This window comes from Ambystoma mexicanum, chromosome 6q, assembly GCF_040938575.1.
Source record: "Ambystoma mexicanum isolate Mex_15411 chromosome 6q, UKY_AmexF1_1, whole genome shotgun sequence".
Taxonomy (NCBI): Eukaryota; Metazoa; Chordata; class Amphibia; order Caudata; family Ambystomatidae; genus Ambystoma; species Ambystoma mexicanum.
The window spans coordinates 1,637,853,411-1,637,873,608 of record NC_090937.1 but is presented as its reverse complement, the minus strand read 5'-3'; the positions used below and the strand labels follow the sequence as shown (position 1 = coordinate 1,637,873,608).

General features: G+C 48.3%; 1 protein-coding gene across 3 annotated transcripts in view; it reads left to right on the top strand.

The window, feature by feature from the left end:
• The window catches only part of LOC138516931 (uncharacterized), a 348,123-nt gene that overhangs the window by 17,502 nt on the left and 310,423 nt on the right, over positions 1-20,198 (top strand). For 2 of the 3 annotated variants that reach the window (XM_069632397.1, XM_069632395.1), the window contains one exon: positions 1,476-1,727. The exons of the other annotated variant lie outside the window; for it this stretch is intronic. In XM_069632397.1, coding sequence (XP_069488498.1) covers positions 1,476-1,727 — 252 coding nt within the window. The remainder of the gene's footprint in view (positions 1-1,475; positions 1,728-20,198) is intronic. 3 annotated transcript variants of the gene reach the window in all.

Genomic DNA, 20,198 nt, shown 5'->3' with positions numbered 1-20,198 from the left:
GCCAAAAATACCAGTAAAAAGGATGTCAATGCTCTAGTGACCCCCCCCCGGTCTCCCAGAGCCTTGCGCGCGCGCACACACCTATATACCTATGCACACACGTGTTCCCCCCCCCTCACATTCACTCGCCACAAAAGCCTGCACCCACCCAGAATCTTCACACACAATGACATTCATACCCACTCGCCCATATACCTTTATCACATACACTGGCACCCACCCATCACACGCCTATAAACTTCTCGCATCTCCTTGCACTGCATTCTCCACACAGGAACGCCTCCACCAAGAAGATTCTTGTTCTTGGATCACATTTCTTCTCATCCACTCACTACCCCATAGCACATGCATCTGACACACTACACACATACAAACTGCATCATAAGCTCCCTTACTGTTTATTTATTTTCTTTGTTTTTTTACCAGCTTCCGTCAGCCATGCGAGTCCACCCTCAGCTCTACCTTGCTGCTCACAAACTGGAACCAGGAAGCCAGCAGAGAAAGGGTTGGAGCTGAACGTGGCATGTGACACCTTCTCATGCTGCAAGCCCCAGTCCAGCCTTCACCGTGTTTGGTGAGGCCCCTCGCTCCACAGGGGCTGCGGCTTCACCTTCATGGGAAAGTGAATCTCTTTTAAATGGAACCCTACTACTGAAGACCCTTGGGGAGAGCAGGTCTCCAAGCTTTCACCTTGTATGAATTGGCCCATCAAACCCAGCACGTACAACCAGTTGCCTTTATTTGGTTCTTTTCCCTTTTTGAGCGAATACTTCAGTTCTTGCTCGCGCAAGAGCAGCCCCCTACAGAAAAACATGGCATTGAGACTTTAGTTTTTAACGCATTAAACATATCCAACAATTATACCAGGACGGTTTACCTATACCATTCTACTCTTTAAAATTGGATGTAATCTGGAAGATACTGAGCTCTGATGACTGCCACTCCATGGATCAAAATAAGCTGGAACTAGCGCAGCTCTGGGATAGCCAGCATTAACCAGTGTCCAGGAGCTATCGCATGCGAACCGGGAACTAGTAGATAGCATTCCACAAATCATTGTATGCTTTAAATATCAAACTGATTTATAGATCTGTAGAAATGCTGTGTAAATTCACGTGCGTGTGTTTGGCATTAGTTGGCCAGGGGAGCTAAAAGTAGCTCCTGGTAGCTGTTTGTGCAAAGCTAACAGGCTCTTCCTTCCCGACTACCTTTTTGGTCCATTCTTGCCCATTATTCCGCATGCTCTGACAGTTCGGGATCGAGTAAGGATGTTCTTCCTGTTACCCTCATTGAGGTCATGTGTTTAAAGCTAAAATGGGTCGGTGACGTGCCTTTTCCGGCATCTCTGCCTCATGAATTGGGGAGGGGGGGTCTGCTTAAAGTGCCGCACTCTCCTGAACACGCACTGGACGAGATGAATGCACATTTTAGGAAAGGTTATTGAAGGCAGATTTCTTTTTCTTTTGGAATTTCAGATCCTGTATCTGAAGACTCTGTGGTCCGAGTACTATCCAACAACAGCCTCACCCTGGAGTGTAACGCTTCAGGCGACGTTTGGAACATCAGCTGGTGGAGCAGAGACTGTCCAGACACCCAGAATGTCACCAGTGTGGGTAACTGGTCAAAACTGGTGATACCGGCAGATTCCAAGGGAGTCTACACCTGTGTCGCTTCAAACCCAATAAGCACACTTGCAAAGGAGTATTCGCTGCTACAAGAAAGCGGCTGTGAGTTTCTGTTTTTCACCATTTGTGTCAATATGTAAGGAATGTTTGTGGTCCTTGGCATAAAGATCATAAAGATTGTGGTCCTTGGCATAAAGAACAAATCCTGAGACATTTCACTTCTTAGCTACAGCTGCATGAACTCTCTTCAGGGGTAAACTCAGTTATCTTGATTACCACCATGCAATCCAGGGCCACATGAAAGATTCCAAATTTAGACAGAAGATAAACCTCTGAATGTGAAATTCGTAGCGCTAGTGTCACAATACACCAAAAATAGCTGTAGACTTCATGTATCTTTTTTATTTTTTTTTTCTTCTCCTGTTTCTTGACTGCTCATATTTAGCTAAAGGTCTAAATATAATTTATAGCCTGCTTCTAATGCCCAATGGACTTGTAACAATAGTCCTATTCGCTGAACTGTGGTCGCACATTAATGGCACACTTCCAACTTGATGTCCAACTTCTATTTTGGAGCCAAAATGTGTCTACACGGGCGCGGCTAAACTGCATGGAAGCTCCACACCGAACACTAAAGTTTCTCTTCGACCTTGTTTGCCCCTTGGGCATGTTGCCTGCACTTTGGATATTTTGATTACATCTGTGATTTGGTCACTTTACTCCATTAATGTGTGATTATATAATCAGCCGCCGAAGAAGAGCACTGCTCAAACACTAATGTCCTTTGAATAAATTAGGATTATTTTATTTAAAAACATGTGCGACTTAGCACTCACTATCAAGACAATGTGCGCAGTGTGATTGTACTTTTCTAAATGCATTTTTCCTTCTCAGTGGTGTATTGGGCAGAATACCCACAGTTGACTTTCACCTGCAGCCGTTTGTATCTGATTACCTGTGTGCTTGCGCTCGGGTATCTAAGTCTCCTCTGCTGTAATACTCGCATATATGTTGTTGTGGTTATTATATAGTTTACATTATAATGTGCTGCCCTTTTCCCTGGTTCTGTCCCCCAGCTGCCCCTCCCCCCACCCGGGCCCCTACCCCGGGGTGCTCCTACCGCTGCAGTGTCCCGCAAACTCCTCAAGCTGTGCCTGCGGTTCATAAGGTACATGGTGCAGCTGTCAATGGTGTCCCTCCTCCATTATTCCCGCAACTGAAACAAGCGGGCTGTTCTTGTTCCTGTGTTGAGCCTAGTCTTGGTTTGGGTAAGAAACTCTATGGATTGTAAACTGGAAAGAAAGTAATACAAATGGATGCGAATTGGAAAGAATCAGTAAACTGTGACTAGATTAGCCACACTAGTCTAGCTGATGACTTTCCAGACAAAAACTGTTGCTTGCCAAGCTTCAATGCGTTCAACATTTTCTTACCTGGATGCTTGCTCCCATTTATGAGTTTAGTTGGCGCCCTTTGAGGACCCAGCATGGGGTCTGGCATGGATTCACATGCTCATGAATATAGTCATCAGGCTGGGAATCCTCGGTAAAGAAAAAAAATCAGTTTGTTTCACTTCTGAACTGTCTTTTCTCATAACAACCAATCACGGGTCTCTGGGTCATACTGCCCCCAGCCAATGACTGCCCTCTACTTAAGCCCCTCCTCTGGCAGCCATCTTCAGATTTTTACAGCCCGTTAGAGTGTTGGTAGTCCTTGTGTTTAGCTCTCAGGCTTTTTACTGCATTTTGTGCTTTTTCTACTCTATTTGCCTGGTCAATCGAGCCTCAAGCTCCATCGTCCGACTAACAGGGACCTGTTTATCGGAATTTTCTGTGCCCTTCAAGGGCGATTTATTTTCCATAGAGTTCCCTTCTTGGTGGATTCCAGAAGATTCTTTGAGGCCTACTCTGCGTGGACATGGCTGAAGATAAAGGAGACTCAACGCCTTCAGGATGTGGACTAAGGAACCTTTTCCTGGACGATGGACACTCTCTGTGCCTTTACTGCCTACATTCCAACCATCCGCTTGTGGAGGAAGCCTGTGCGTTCTGCAAGGATATGGTACATTGCACCATGAAGGACCGTTGCAAGCGACTCTCAGAATGGCTCCAGATGAAGATCCCAGCTGCGGGTGAGTCCCGGCAGCAAGCCTCACCCAGCAAGAGAAAATCTGAGTGGTCTTATAAGACCTTTGAGGGCGCTCCGGCGACGAGGCCCAACATAAGACAAATCACAGCCAGCCCGCGATCATCAGGAATGCGTTTGGAGCGTGCTCCTGGGTGGCCAGGTCGGGAATGGCATCTCTGGCACCTTCAAGCACGAACCAACGCTCCAGGTCAGAGGAAGTCGGACCATCGGGGTAAACTTCTGGCGAAGTCCCAGTCGACTCCCATGGAGAAAGCCAAGGGGGAGCGGGGCACTGACCCTTCACACCCCCCTTGTTGAAGGCCTCAAGCGCGCCCACGGTCGTGAAGACCCAGGTTCACCAGGCGATATCTTCCTTTGAAGGAGTGGTGGCGTCCCCAGCAAAGGCTGCAGATGTGGGTTCGCAGGAGGATGCCCCTAAGAGGAGAGTTTATGGCCCAAACCTGTCCACATGCACTGCCCTTGTTTCATAGTGCCTGGAGCTCCACAGAATGGTACTAACTGTGCTTCATTGCCTCTCTCTTAGGTTTCAAAGGTAGCAGAAGTGCGGTTACTGCAAATTATTCTCCTGCGTGCCAGAAATGGAGTCTGGTGGCTGATGAAAATGCAGACTACAGCTATGTAGGTGCCATTGGATGATTGGCATAACTGATCATGGCAGCGAAGATACCATTTTGTCGGTGGTGTTAGCTGTCCGGACATCATTGCAAAGCAGACTATAGTAGGTGGATGGGAACACTGCTGTAGATCTGATCAATGTTTGAATTTTCCTGGCACCCACCAATTAGCAATACAGGCATCCGATCAATGGGACAGGCAGCTCCTCGACAACCAATGCATGCTGCTGTGTAACTGGACGTTTGCTGGGCTTTGAGAAAGATTTGTGCAGGATTGGTTATTGTGGGGCTTGGGTGGAAGGGAAAGCCCTTCCATGTGGCCTTGAATTGTAGGTGGCTGTTTTGTTGGAGTCTCTTTGGTTGACAGCCCCTGAAGGACATGGATGCCTCCTCCCGTATGCAGCCCCTGGAGGAAATTGATGCCATTTATCCAATTCTGCTGTGGCTTGTGATTCTTTGCTGTGTGATATAGGGCATTTTATTATGCTGCTATGAGTTTAAATGTAAATGTATTTAAACCTTTTTACTATATATGTCGAAATATATATATTTTTAGTATTTAAGAAAATGTTTGTCTGCCTGTAAAGCTAGAGTTTAATGCAAGTGAGGATGTAAACAATGTGGTACTTTGGTGATAGTGGAAGGGTCACCGTTATGCAAACCTGGTATGGCCAGTACCTATGGTTCTCCAGCATGGGGTCTGGCATGGATTCACATGCTCATGAATATTCCTCGTCAGGCTGGGAATCCTCGGTAAAGAAAAAAATCAGTTTCCGTTTCACTTCTGAACTGTCTTTTTCCAATCACTGGTCTCTGGGTCATACTGCCCTCAGCTAATGACTGCCCTCTACCTAAGGCCTTCCTCGAGCAGCCTGATTTTTATCGCACGTTCGAGTGGTGGGAGTCCTCGTGATTAGCTCTCAGGCTTTTTACTGCGTCTTGCACGTTTTTCTCTTATTTTTCCGTTCAATCGATTCATCATCTGATTAATGGGGAACTGTTTTTGGTATTTCCAACGCCCCTCAAGGGTGAAATTTCATCGAGTTCGCTTCTTGGAGGATTCCAGAAGATTCTTCGAGGCCTACACCACGTGGACATGGTGGAGGAAAAGGGAGACTCAATGCTTCTGTTCAAAGTTTGCCCAGGATGCGGCCTTCGGAACATCTACTCAGACGACCGGCACTCTCTGTGCCTCTAGTGCATGCATTCTGTGCCTCTATTGCCTGCATTCGTACCAAACGCATGTTGAGGATGACTGTGTTTTGCAAAGAGATGATCCCCCGCACCATGAAGGATCAGCGCAGGTGTCTCACCTAGTGGCTTCAGGCCAGGGCCCCTGCTACGAGTAAGACCGGTAGCATGCCTCCCCAAGCCACAAGAAGAAAACTGAGCAGTCTTCTAAGACCTTTTGAGGGCGCTCCGCGACCCAAAATAAGTCTAAGTGCAGCGTGTCCGCGGTCACCGGGAGCGCCGTTGTGACAGGCTCCCCGGCAGCCAGGGTGAGTACAGTGTTTCCAGCACCTTTGACCACGAGCCAATGCTCGGGTTCTGATGGAGGAAGTTGGACCACCTGGGTGCGGAGAAGGCCAAGGGGGAACGGTTCAAGGCCCTTCCATTCGGATTCAAGTCGACGCCAATGGTTTTCACCAAGTGCCTGGTGCGGCTGCGCCTACAAGGGATCCACGTTTACCCCCTACCTGGACGACTGAATCATTCAAGAAAAGATGGACATTGCTGTCTAACACACAGCGAAGACCGTCCAGCTGCTGATGGAGCTGGGGTTCTCGGTGAACTTTGCGAAGTCCTGCTTGGTGCCATCGCAAGTCATGCTGTTTCTGGGGTCCCGCCATGGTGTCGTGCCTGGCGTCTGTCGGAGGAGAGGATAGCGGCCATCCTGGGCAAGGTACAATGACTGTTGACCCTGAAGATGGCAAGGGTGAGGTCCATCAAGTCCCTTCGCTGCATGATGTTGTCATCCATATACCTCATTCGGCTGTGCAGGCTACGGATGCGTCCACTGCAAGAGTTCCTTGACGCCCGTTGGATTCAGGTATTGGGAAGCATTGAAGACAATATCACTCTAGACAAGAGTTTCCGTCGAGCGATACAGTGGTGGGGAGTCTGCGCACATCTGTCTGTGGGTGTGGATTTCCAGACCCCACCTCATCAGGAGATGGTCAAGACGGATGCCTCCTTCGAAGGATGGGGGGGGAGTGTGGGGGCGCGCACACCGGAAGTCTCCACGCAAGAGGCCGGTGGCTGCTGGAGGGGAAGTTGTTGCTTATCAGCGTGCTGGATGTGCGGGCAGTGTTTTGGGCCCTCCAGTCTTTCCTTCCGTCCCTCAATGGCAAGGTGGTATGGGTCTTCACGTACCACACCACCACAATGTTCTACATCCAGAAGCAAGGGGGCACCAGATCCCCACCGCTCTCCAGAGAGGCGCAGGACCTATAGCACTGGGCTGTTGCCTAGGGGATGTTCCTCGTCCTGTTTCATCTGGCAGGAGTGAAGAACACAGTCGCTGACTCCCTCAGTGGGGAGCTGCGCTCTTGCCACGAGTGGGAGCTTCGGCAGGACCAAGTGCATCTTCTGTTCTGATGATGGGGCAATACACAGATCAATCTGTTTGGGACGGCCATGAACAGCAAGTGCCGGAGGTTCGCCAGCCGGGGAGCATGGGGGACGCGTTCTCTTCCCCTGGCACGTCCTGTTCCTGTATACGTTCCCTCCATTGCCGTTGTATCTTTGACTAGTCAATCAACTCAGACGGTCCTGATGCTGGATGATCCTTGTTGCACTGGCGTGGCTGAGACAGATATGGTACCCGGACCTTCTGGAGATGTCGGTGTCCCCTCCAATCAAGCTTCCGGTGGTCGCAGATCTTCTTGCCAGAGAAGGTGGTGTGATTTTTGCACCATACCCCAGGGTCGCTGAACTTGCAGGCCTGGCTCCTGCAGTGCTAGAGTTTGGTGGATACGATCTCCTGGCGGAATGCAAGGCCAGGGCTTCATCTACACTGAAATGCTACGGACATAAGTGGAAGTGGTATGCCGTCTGGTGCCATGCACAGAAGATTAACCCTCTATATGAGTTACGGCTCTGCAGGTGCTGTCATACTTGCTGTTGGCCAAAGCAGGACTGGCTCATGCCTCCATCAAGCTTCATCTGGCGGCTATCTCCTGCTACAGCTCGGGGACTGTCGTTGTTCTGGTCAAACTGTCTGGTGAAGGAGTTCATCAAAGAACTTTTCAGTTAGTTCCCCCCCCCCCCCCCCCCGGTGAAGGCTCCGGCCCTGGCGTGGGAGCTGAATGTGGTTCTGACTAGGCTCATGGGTCCTCCATTTAATGCTATGCATTCAGCACCGCTGACATTATTATCGTGGAAGACAGCGTTCCTCATGGCCTGATGGCGAGGTGATCCTCTGCACGACGAGTGGGAGAGCTTCAGGCCCTGTCCTGTAAGCCACCTTACTTGACTAATCACGACACAAGGGTGGTGCTGAGGACACACCCCTCCATGCCCAAGGTGCCGTTGGACTGTCATCTCAACAAGCCCATGGTGTTACTTGTGTTTTTTCTGATGCCTTTGTCACTCGCTGGATGTGGCTAGAGCGCTGGAGTTCTATGTGGACCGCACAAAAAGTTCCCGGAAGACGTCACAACTGTTTATGAACTTTGCCTCTGTGAATACTGGGAAGGCACTCTCCAAGGCGTCCATTTCCAGGTGGCTCTCCGCCTGCATCACTCATTGTCACTGGTTGGCAAACCGACTGTTGCCTGGCCGTCCGAGAGCCCATTCGACCAGAGCGATCGCTGCTACTACGGTGTTCTTGTCTGGTGTGCCCCTGCTAGAAATCTGCAGGGCCGCTATGTGGAGATCGACGCACACCTTCCCGGGATTCTACTACGTCGACCGGGACTGTCATCTCAACAAGCCCATGGTGTTACTTGTGTTTTTTCTGATGCCTTTGTCACTCGCTGGATGTGGCTAGAGCGCTGGAGTTCTATGTGGACCGCACAAAAAGTTCCCGGAAGACGTCACAACTGTTTATGAACTTTGCCTCTGTGAATACTGGGAAGGCACTCTCCAAGGCGTCCATTTCCAGGTGGCTCTCCGCCTGCATCACTCATTGTCACTGGTTGGCAAACCGACTGTTGCCTGGCCGTCCGAGAGCCCATTCGACCAGAGCGATCGCTGCTACTACGGTGTTCTTGTCTGGTGTGCCCCTGCTAGAAATCTGCAGGGCCGCTATGTGGAGATCGACGCACACCTTCCCGGGATTCTACTACGTCGACCGGGATTCCAGAGAGGAGTCCAAGCAGTGCTGCGCAACCTGTTCGATTGAAGTTGAGCCTGGTGAGGAGAGAAGAGATGCTTAATGTTGAGCCTTGCCAACTCCTGTGGTTGTGCATTTGTGTTCTACTATGTTTTCTTCATTCATGAGCATGTGAATCCATGCCAGATCCCATGCTGGAGAAGGAACAAGTTACTTAACTGTAACTGTTGTTCTCCAGCATGGGTCTGGCATGAATTCACATGTGACCCTCCCGCCTACCTCTCTGTGGCTCTTCTCTTGGTCCTACTGCACTGCCACTTTACATGCTATCAAATATATGAAGATGGCTGCCAGAGGAGGGGCGTAGGTAGAGGTCAGTCATTGGCTGGGGGCAGTATGACCCAGAGACCAGTGATTGGTTGTTAGGAGAAAGACAGTTCAGAAGTGAAACTTGGATTCCCAGCCTGATGACATGGAATATTCATGAGCATGTGAATCCATGCTAGACCCCATACTGGAGAACAACAGTTAGTAAGTAACTTGTTCCTAGTGTATATTTTAATATTTATCTAGTAATGTTGTGGCAGCTTTTTATTCGATCGAAGGCACCCAGATTTTGTATTCCTGTGTTTAGATTACCATATTTTTCAGTCCTCGTCAGTCTGAGCAGAGAGCCAACACTCATTCTAGTGGTCACTGTTATGTACCTTGTTTTTAATGACCACTAAAGCATGATTAAAAGCACTTTCTTCCAAGTATGTTGTTGAATAATGGAGCAGGGATCAAAATTGCAATTCACAGATGTCAGGATTTTCCATGAACCAGGAGTTACTCATCGTGACCTGGGAGCTATCAACTAGCCTTGTGAATAAAGAGCCTGAAAGATGGTGGCATTTAATCTTTCTTGCCAAATTGTGTTCTGCACCCAAAAATGCATTCCTTGAACCCCTTTTTTCTCCAGCATTGGATCGTCCATAAATTCACATGCTTGAATATTCCCCGTCGTCAGACCGGTATTCCTTGGTGATTCAAAAGTATTATAATTCTGATGCTTGTCTATCTACTTAGAATCCTATGCTGTGCATATGGTCCGACATCCAATGGTAACCGCAGAGTATTGCATCTTCTCTTTTGAGGATCGAAAGGGAACGTCGGCACAGGCGTGTCTGTAACACTATCCCTATCGTGATGTGTAGTGTACCCAAAATCCATCAAGCGCTGTTGCCCCCCCCCCGATTGTTTTTGTCCACCCAGATAACTGGCACCCTATTGCGGCGCTCTTCCGTAGGAGATAGTGTTATTGCCATAATGATGGACCGCCCCCACCCCCCCCCCCTTAAGTCACTACGACGGGTGAATCCTGTACAACGCCAAAGGCTATGGAGGACTTTTGACGCCGGTTGATCTGGCCGGTGAAGCAGTCCACGGGCCTTCTGGCCGGCCTACACAGTAAGGAGAGGGTGGTTGGGGTGGCCATATTTTTTACGAGTATGCCTGCTCCGTGGGTCTTGTCATGGCTTTACCTGTCTTTCACTAATGAAAGGACACCATTGCCCCTCGTGCAGGACCAAATATCCTTGGACTGAACACTCTCGGTGCAACAATTGCCTACCCCTTGACCACAATGAAGTGCGGTGCGTGGCCTGTAAACTCCTGCGCCCTAAGATGCTTAAGGAGCGCCACGTGAAGTGGTTGACGGCCTACGACGTGTCGCAGGCCGAATGTTCTTCCCATGCCGCACCTGCTGAAAGTGATTGGGGGAGAGAGGGGACTAGCGATGACCAGGCATCTGTGTCTGAAGCCATTGACCTAACGGCGGACAGCACTCTGCCACTCCCGTCCCCACCAGGGCTGACGAGGGTCACGCTACGGGGAAACACCCGGTGACAGGGCTGTACATGATGGCAACACCAAGAACTCAACCCTAGGTTTGGCTTTGGTGGTACCGTCTAAGTGGGCCAAAGCGCCAACGGACCAGTCGAAAACTTTGATGGGATCCGCCGGTCTTAGCGATCGGCAGCCTTCTCCGCAGCCTGCGACTTGGCCTCCTAAATCAAAGGGCGCTAGCACCAAAAAACATGTGGCCGCCGAAATGCTACAAGTGAACACACCGCTCAATGCCCCGGTAGGGGAAATATCTACTGCTAGGCCTCCGGGTCATCGCCCGTTTCGCTGAGCATTATCGACAGCATCACTAGAGTTGCCTCGGCAGTAGGGCTGAAGGAACGGTCGAAGGAGGCAGCGAGGCACAAAGAACGGCCTAAAGTCATGCCGAAAGTTGTGGCGCCTTGAAACTCGCAAAGACTACGTTGAGAGTCTTGTGCCTTTGTCAGGCTCATTAGAAGACAAATCTCGACGTCCTAGGAATCTCCCGGACCCCTCTGGTTCTTCCACATGGACCAGGGAGAAATTTGAGGGGTGTATGGAGAGGTTAGAGAAATGTGTCTCCTGTTCAGAGAAGCTTGCTCCCAAAAGACCTCATGAAGACCTTCCTTCTACGCCTGTATCTAATTTCCAAAGGACTTTGGCGGAGGATCCACATGAAGAATTTACCTGTGTCCCCTGATGATGGCATCCCTATGGGCACATATCAAGAAATATATGACCAAAAAAAGTTTTATTTCGTCCCTCTCCTACTGACCCTGCTTACATTAAGGGCCCTGCCACTCCTGATTCCTTACCACCACCACCAGAAAACAGACGGGTGTGCCCCTGTCTACAGGAGAAGCACCACCCGATAGTCAAAAAGACTGTATGCACTGAGTAAAAGGGTCACCACTGCAGCTGTGTTTTCTACTTGTATAACCAATAACGGCATGCTGTTGGCCAGCTATGCAGATGTGCAGTGGAACCTGCTGCAAGAAGGCCTACAAGAAGTGCCAGAGCCTGCAAGGACCAAATTGCTCGCCATCGTGTCAGAAGGTAGGCAAGTCAACCAGAATGTGCTAAAGAACACCCTGGATGTGGCTGAGCCAGTAGGAGGAACCGTGGATCAAGGTACTTTGCTCAAGTTACTTTGCTCAAGCGACATGCATGGCTGAGGAGTTCTGGCTTTAACCTCTTGACCCAAGCAGCTCCCATGTTAATGTTAAGGACATTTGTACTGTGTACTATCACCACCGGAGTGGTCCCCTGGTGATCTGGCGGCTCTGAAAGAGGAGGGGAGGTTGAGTTAGTGGGAGGAAGCAGGAAAAGTGCAAGAGAGCAGTGACGTGCTGTTGGCGGCCTCAGAACGGTGGGTCCGTTGGCTGGGCCTGGGGTGTTTGCGGCTGTGAGTCGTCGTGTACTGTTGTGCAAGACTGTGTTTTTGTTGTTGCAATGTAGTGAAGTTTGTGCGGTTTGATGTGCTGTAGGTTTTGGTTGTGTTTGGTTGAGAGTTTGAGAGGTGTATGCAGAAAGGGGAAAAAGTTAGTAGGGATGGTTAGTTAGTGTCTCTATCCTGAGTTGGGGCGCTCGGCTTGTGTAGTCTCCCCTGATGCGGCTCTGTCCTGATCCGGGTCTGAATGGCATATAAGGTTCCTTACTCCTCTGGCCCCCACCTCTAACATGCTCTCTCATAGCTCTCCTTATCCTCCCTTCATACTCCTCTGGCCAGTGCACCTGCCAATGTCAACCTCTAAGGTCGTGTGGTGATTGCTAATATCTCGACAATTCCACACCACTGTGGTGCCTGGCGGTAACTAAGGGGCGGGTGAAAGTGTTGGTCGGATTGTCTGGGTTAGTTGACTCAGTCTCCGTGCGTGCCTCCTGTGTTCAGTCTATTCAGTGTCATCCGTCCAGGTGCCGTGGTAGTTACCCTCTCGGGTCGCGGATGTCCGTGTCCTTTCCGGTTTAGTCATCCTTTTTTCCGGTTTTGGTTTGCAGATTTAGTCTGTGGTGTTGAAGAGCCAGGTTTTTAGTGATTTCCTGAATTTTAGGTGATATTCAGTATTTCTTTTGTGATCTTGTTCCAGGTTTTTGCGACTAAGTGGTAGAAGGAGGTGCCTCCAAGTTTTTTCTTAAGGTATGGTTTGAGTTCCAGGCGGATTTTGTTGCTTGATCGGAGGGGTCTCGTTTGTAGATTTTCTTTTGTAGGAATTCTGTTCCTTGTCCGCTGATTGCCCTGTGTGTTATGCACATTGTTTTGAAGGTGATGCGATGTTTTACTGGGAGCCAATGTAGTGTTTTTAGGGCTGGAGTGATGTGGTCTCTTCTGGATAGCTTGAGGAGTAGTCTTGCTGCTGCATTTTGGATCCGTTGCAGTTTCTTCAGGAGGTATTCTGGTATGCCGAGGCAGAGGCTGTTTGCATAGTCGATTTTTGACATGATTAGGGCGACGATAGTGAGTGTTTTGTGCGTGAAGGAGAGGAAAGGTAGAATTCTTCTTGCCGTGTGGAGGAGGAAAAACCATTTCTTCACTGTTGCATTTATTTGTGGTTCCAGGGTTAGGGTGTTGTCCATTAGGACGACCAGATTTGTTTTACTACCTTCAATGGTGTTGGTGCGTTTCCCATTTCCGTAGGCCATGGGATGGTGGTTTTGTTCTCTTGGTCTTTGGATTCGATCATGATTTCTGTCTTTAATGGGTTGATTTTCAGGTTGTTGGCATCCATCCAATTGAAGACTTCTTTTAGGCAGTCGGTTAGGGTTGAATGGTCGGCATCAGTGTCTTTGATTTTGTAGATGATCTGAGTGTCATCTGCGTAGTTGTAACATGTAATGTATTTTTTTGAAGATTCTGATGACCGGAGTCTGATAGATGTTGAAATACAGTGGAGATAGTGAGGATCCTTGTGGCATTCCATAGTCGTTAACTCGTGGAGTGGATTTGAAAGGTTTTAGCCATACGGTTTCTGTTCTGTCTGCTAGGAAAGATTTGGTCCAGCGTAGTGCTGTGTCTGTTATACCTATGTCTTCTAGTCTTTTTGTCAGGGTGTCAAAGGCTGCGGAGAGGTCGAGCAGAATAAGGGCTGAGGTAGTGTTTGAGTCTGCGTTAGTTTTTAGGTCTTCCCAGATGGATAGTGCTGTTTCTGTGCCTCTCGCAGGTCTGATTTGGTCCAGCAGTGTTTTTCTACGTGTTCTTGGGTTAGTTTATATACATAGGTTTTTAGAAGTTTTGCTGGGTAGGGGAATGTTAGAGATCGGAGAGGTCAGCTACGTCACCACTTGTTTTTCAAGAGTGGCTTGATGTATGCTGATTTGAAGATCTTCGGTACAGTCCCTGTTGATAGTGATAGATTTAGAAGGTTTCTATAGTGTTCTGTTGAACCTGTTGAGTAGACCAACCTGTTTGGCAAGGCAGTGGAAGATGCTCTTGAAACTGCAAAAAAAGAGCATGAGACGCTCAAGTCCCTCCAGCAAATCGCCCAGAAACCCTCTCCTCAGAGAGGAGGCGTCTCCCGCTGGTCCTTTCGGGGGCAATCTCGTAACTCCCAGAACCAGTATAATGCGGGAAATAACTGGAACTCCGGGCAAACATCTAACACCTCCACCAACTATCTACCCAGAGGACAGCAGCGTGAGAAAGGTAGAGGTTCCAACCCCAGACGGGTCCCGGCCTCTGGTCAGAAATGACCTGCGGATCCAGGTCCCCTCCCATGCCACCCCGGTCGGGGGGCGTTTAACATCTTTCCTTTCTGCATGGGGGTGGGATAACCCCAGACAAGTGGGGTCTCAAAACGGTCGCCCAAGGGTACTGCATAGAATTTGCCGCACCGCCACGATACAGACTGCTAAAATAAAGACGCCAGATGCCGGACAACCTGCAAATCCTGCTAAAAGAGGTGGAATCACTTCTGGAAAAGGACGCCATAGCAGTCGTCCCCATTCTACAGGTAAACCAGGGTATTTATTCAGTGTACTTCCTTGTACCCAAAAAGGATCTCACCATGCGCCCTGTGCTAGACTTGCATCCAGCAAACAAATTTGTCAAAAGTTTTGTATGGTTACTCTACATAAAGTAATCCTGCTGTTGACTTGACACAGAGGGATTACATGGTGACACTGGACATGAAAGATGCATACTTTCATGTTTCAATGTTGCCAGTGAACAGAAAATACCTACGGTTCAGAATAGAGGACAAGCACTATCGGTTCAAGGTACTCCCCTTTGGCATTGCCTCGGCGCCACATGGTTTACAAAGGTCCTGGCAGTAGCGGCAGCACACCTCACAGACTATCCGTCCCGGTTTACCCTTACTTTGACGACTGGCTCATAACAGGGGATTCCTACAAAACATGTCTATCGAACACTCAGAAGACAATAGACCCCTTATTCAGCCTGGGATTCTCCATCAACGAAAAGAAATCAGCCTGGACCCCCAGTCAAGTCACTAGGCGCTCTAATTTGGACGAAAGATGGCCTTGTCTTCCCCTCCAACGAGAGGGTTCAAAACATGCTTTTTCAGATCCCTCAATATGTAGCCAGTCGGGAAGTGACGGTACGCAAGGCCATGCGCGACTGCTAGGGATGATGGCGTCATGCATTTAAATAGTTCCTCGCGTGCGGCTGCACGTGCGCCCCTTGCAAGAGTGGCTCAACAGCCAATGGTATCAGGCCAGTGGACAATGGGAAGATCTGGTAGTTGTCTCACCAGCCCTCGTTATCTCTCTGCAGTGGTGGTCGAGGGAAAACCTCTTGAAGGGAAAGACCTTCACCACCCCTGCAGCAGAAGCCACTCTCACAATTGACTCATCTTTCACGGGGTGGGAGGGCTCACCTGTTTCAGTATACGGCGCACGGGGTGTGGTCCCACAAGTAGCATCCAACCACATCAATCTGTTGGAGCTATTAGCTATATTTAAAGCACTGAAAACCTTTCAGACACATTTACAGGGGAAGACAGTCCTGATCTTGACAGCACCGTGGCCATGTACTACCTGAACAAAAAAGGGGGCACTCATTCTCCAGGGCTATGCAAGCTGACCCAAAACATTGGATGTGGGCTCTCAACCATGTTCCGGGGGAACTCAATCTTCTAGCAGATGTGCTCATCAGAGATTTCCACTGCCCGTAGAGTATGAATGGTGACTACACAAAGACATCGTCTCCACCATTTTCGCAGAATGGGGCTTCCCAGAGATCGACCTGTTCGCAACTCTGGACAATGCTTAATGTCAAGATTACGCCAGTTATTAAGGCTTTCATGGAAGACGTTCAGAGGATTCATTCCCCCCCCCATTTCTAACCCAGCTCCTGGGTGGGACCTAAATGTGATTTTAAGCCGATTTATGGGGTCTCTCTTTGAACCTATGCATAAGGCAAGTCTCAAATATCTTACCTATAAAATGGCTTTCTAGTGGCTATCACTTCTATTAGAATGGTTAGTGAACTACAGGCCCTTTCGGTTCTAGACCCTTTTGTTACAGTTCACAGAGATGGTTCTGCACACTCATCCTTGATTTGCGCCTAAATTAATTTCAAAGTTCCACGTAAATCAATCAATAGAACTACCTACTTTCTTCCAGAACCCCACTAGGATGGCCGAAAGAAGCCTACATACACTAGATGTGCGCTGGGCAGTCATGTTTTACCTGGAAAGAACTAAACCACTAAGGAAAACAAACCAGTTTTTCGTTTCAGTGGCAGCTGGTAGAGAAGGGGATCCTGTCTCTAAATCGGCCATATCAAGGTGGATTGTCAAATGCAGCGCACTCAGTTACACTCTTGCGAATCGAGAACTACTCTACAAGCCTAAAGCACATTCTACTCGAAGCACTGGGGCTGCCATAGCATTCATTGCAAATGTTCCCCTGGAGTCCATTTGCAAACCGGCAACCTGGAGTTCTGTACACACCTTTACAAAACACTATTGCCTAGACACTTATTCTAGGTCTGATTTTCAGGTGGGACAAGCAGTACTAAGACATCTTTTCACTACTGTTACTTCTCACAACCCACCTCCAACTCCGGGTACTGCTTGCTAGTCTATGCACAGCATGTGATTCTAAGCAGATTAACAAGCATCAGAAGAGGTGAATAGCATTTCTGATGATTGTATCTACTTACATTCACATGCGCCCACCCTTCCTCCCCGCTCAGGTGGAAGGAACATAAACGTCTTACTACTGCTCTCTCTTTTATGCACTCACAATAGCCTTGGGCTCCCTCATGGAGGAAAAAATACAATTGGAGGGAACTCTGCGAGTGAGGGATTTTGGTTACACTACACGTCACAATAGGGATAGTGTTGCAGACAAGCCTATGCCGACGTCCCCTTTCGATCCTCGAAAGACAAGATGCAATACTCTGCGGTTACCACTGGATGTCGAACCATATGCACAGCAAGTGAATCTAAGCAGATACAATCATCAGAAATGCTATTACGTTGAGTAATACATGCCATATATATATATTTCTGAGGCTTGTGTAATCTGCTTAGATCACATTCTATGCATAGGCCGACATCTAGTGGAAGCTGCAGAGTATTAGTAGTTTTTGAAATTTGAAAAGGGATGCCGACAGGATGTGCCAGTAATACTATCCCTAGTGTGACGTCCACTGTACCCATGATCTGTCATGCGTAGAGGAACCGCAGATGTTTTTCCGCAATTGTGAGCAGTCGCTTATCGCGGAGTGCAATTTCAGCATACGCCATTGACTTTATACAGGGATATTAATAGTTACTCTTTCTGTCCAGTCTCGACGCAGTGAAGTACTCGACGAGAAGAGGACGGACTGTCGGATGAAGATCTTCAATGGGTTTTGATCAGCCTTGGAAAACCAACTGGGCCAAGGCCCTACAGTAGGGAGAGTGGTTGGCGGTTATTACAAAATGTATATTTCCACCCCTTTCCGTGGTCACCCTGCTGCCTACCCCAAACATGGAGAGAACTCTGTTTAAGTTCTGCCCGTCCTGTAATAAGAAATACATGTGGGACGATAAGCACAGAGTGTGCAATCTATGCCTTAATAGAGACCACGATGAAACTCCCTGTCGAGCGTGTAAATTGCTTCAACCTAAGACTCTAAAAGACTGCAAGACAAAGCGTTGGGCCCACCACGCCATGCAGGCCAGGAAGAGTCCAACGCCGGCAGCGATGCCATCCTTTTGGAGGGCGACGGGCAACAGCTTTGTTCCCTGGAAAACAAGCAATGGCCAGACTTAGCGTCCAGGTTCCCCCAACCAGACTCCAAGCGGAACGCCATATGAACGACTTGGTCAGGGAAATTTGCTTACGCTCCCACCCCCACGACACCATTTATCAGCAGAATAGTGAACATATAACAGCTGACACTCATCCTAGTTGCCCCTATGTGGGCGAGACAACCGTGGTACCTGCATCTGCGCGAATTGGCAATGTGTGATCCCATCAAGCTCCCGTATCAGGTTCACCTGTTAACCCAACACGGGGGGGGGGGGCAACGGTACACCCACAACCAGACTCCATGAACTTGCCAGCATGGCTCCTGAGGTCATAGAGTTCGGGCACCTTAATCTTCCATAGTGGTGTATGGATAGCCTCAAGGAGGCACGGAAACCAAACACTAGACACTGCTATTTTGACAAGTGGAGAATATTTGTCATCTGGTGCCAGTCAAAACAAATAGACCACATAGAATGTACTCCATCACACATTCTAAATTATATTCTCCACTTGTTAGATTCGGGGTTAGTCTTTAACTCAATAAAGGTCCACCTAGAAGCTTTATCAGCTTACACCCCCTCTCAAAGTAAAGTCTGGAGGGGCGGCGGGGGGGGAGTGCCAGTCATTAAAGCATTTATGGAGGGAGTAAAGAGACTCTACCCTCCAATTTCGAATCCCCTGCCTGGCTGGGATCTCAATGTAGTACTAGCAAAGCTCATGGAACCCCCCTTTGAGCCTCTGCACCAAGCTAGTCTTAAACACATTACCTACAAGACTGCCTTCTTAGTGGCTATTACTTCTTATAAGAAGAGTCCGCGATTATAGCAAGTTGTACAGCAAAAAGGGAAACATCAAGGACCCAGTGCTCCCAAGACTAGATCATTGGGATCTGAAGTTTGCAAAGGAGGACATCTTAAACATCGTTAAGAAGATAAGCTCCTCGAGGTCCCCTGGCCCTGATGGCCTGACTAACTACACCTTAAAGAAGAACCCAGAGGGATGGGCGGAACTTTGTACTGTTTTGTTCACTAGAATCGCCTTGAAATGTACAACTCCTCCCTCTTGGAAAAGTGCGATCATTGGACCGATATTCAAAAAAGGCAATTGAGCTAACCCCAAAGACTATCGTCCGATAACACTCTCGGACGTGCTGGGGAAAATATATGCAACACTTCTTCAACAGCAGCTACTCAAATGGATCAACGCAAACCAACACGATGACCCGAGACAGTCAGGTTTTGTCAAGGGTGTAGGGTGCGGCTGAACCTCCTAATACTAAATCTTATGAAAATGGGGGCCATAAGAACCGGGAGAAGTGTTTACTTGGCTCTCATAGACTTTTCACATGTGTTTGACAGTATAGACAGTGAAATTCTGTGGACCAAAATGCACAAGTGGAATTGCCCTACTAGCCTTCTATTGCCCACCAAAGACCTACACACTGATACCAACATCATGATCAGACTAGATAGTGCAGGAACTCTATCATCCGCAATAAGAACCTTTTGCAGGGTTAAACAGGGGTGCCCCCTAGCTTCAATCATATTTAACCTGTTTCTGTCCGAATTTGGAGAAACTATTGAAAGTGTATCGTCATTTCCACCGAAAATCCACGGGTCACACGTTAGTTGACTTCTTTATGCTGATGACTTAATCTTGCTAGACTCAACACCAATAAGGCTCCAACGTAAGCTGCACGCTCTTGAGAACTATGTTGAAACAAATGGCCTGTATATAAACACAAACAACTGTGAGATTTTGTCACTTCAAGATCTAAATGCCAACCGAAGATGCAAAAACAAAAAATTCTGTTGGCACATGGAAAAGGAAACCCTGAAAGTCGCAACTTATACCAGATATCTGGGCATGAGGATTAGCTTGAATCTGAATGACGGACCATGCACTAAAAACACTAAAATTAAGTGTCGACAGCTCGCAAGCCAAGCAGTCCTCCTAAACAAGAAATATGGCACATTCTCCCTAAAACCTGTGGTGAATTTTTACAAACAAAAAGTGGTTCTGGCGCTAATTTACGGAGCAGAGTGTGCTCTAGGATGCTCATATGAATTATGGGCCACTCTGGAGAATACTTTTTTGGCAAAAGTCTTACAGCTCCCTAAGGGAACTCCCACAGCTTGTATTCGCTAGGAATAAAATCTAATATCAATAAGTGCATGTATTTGTTGGAACATGCTAGCACTCTATCGCAAAATAACTATGGAAGACATTACTCCACAATTTAAAATCTTGCAAAACCCGGGAAATTGAGACTTACAGTGCTTACTAACACTGTGGACCAAACGCTGTGAAGATCTACTGAAAGAGTTTGACATCGACATAAGCACTCTCCATAACAATCCAAACCTTGCAAAGAAGAATCTATGGAGGCTCAACTGGAGTCGGACTGGAGAACAAAGAATGAACCACAGGTTAAGGAAGAATGTGGCGTGCAAAGCAAAAGCATTCAAT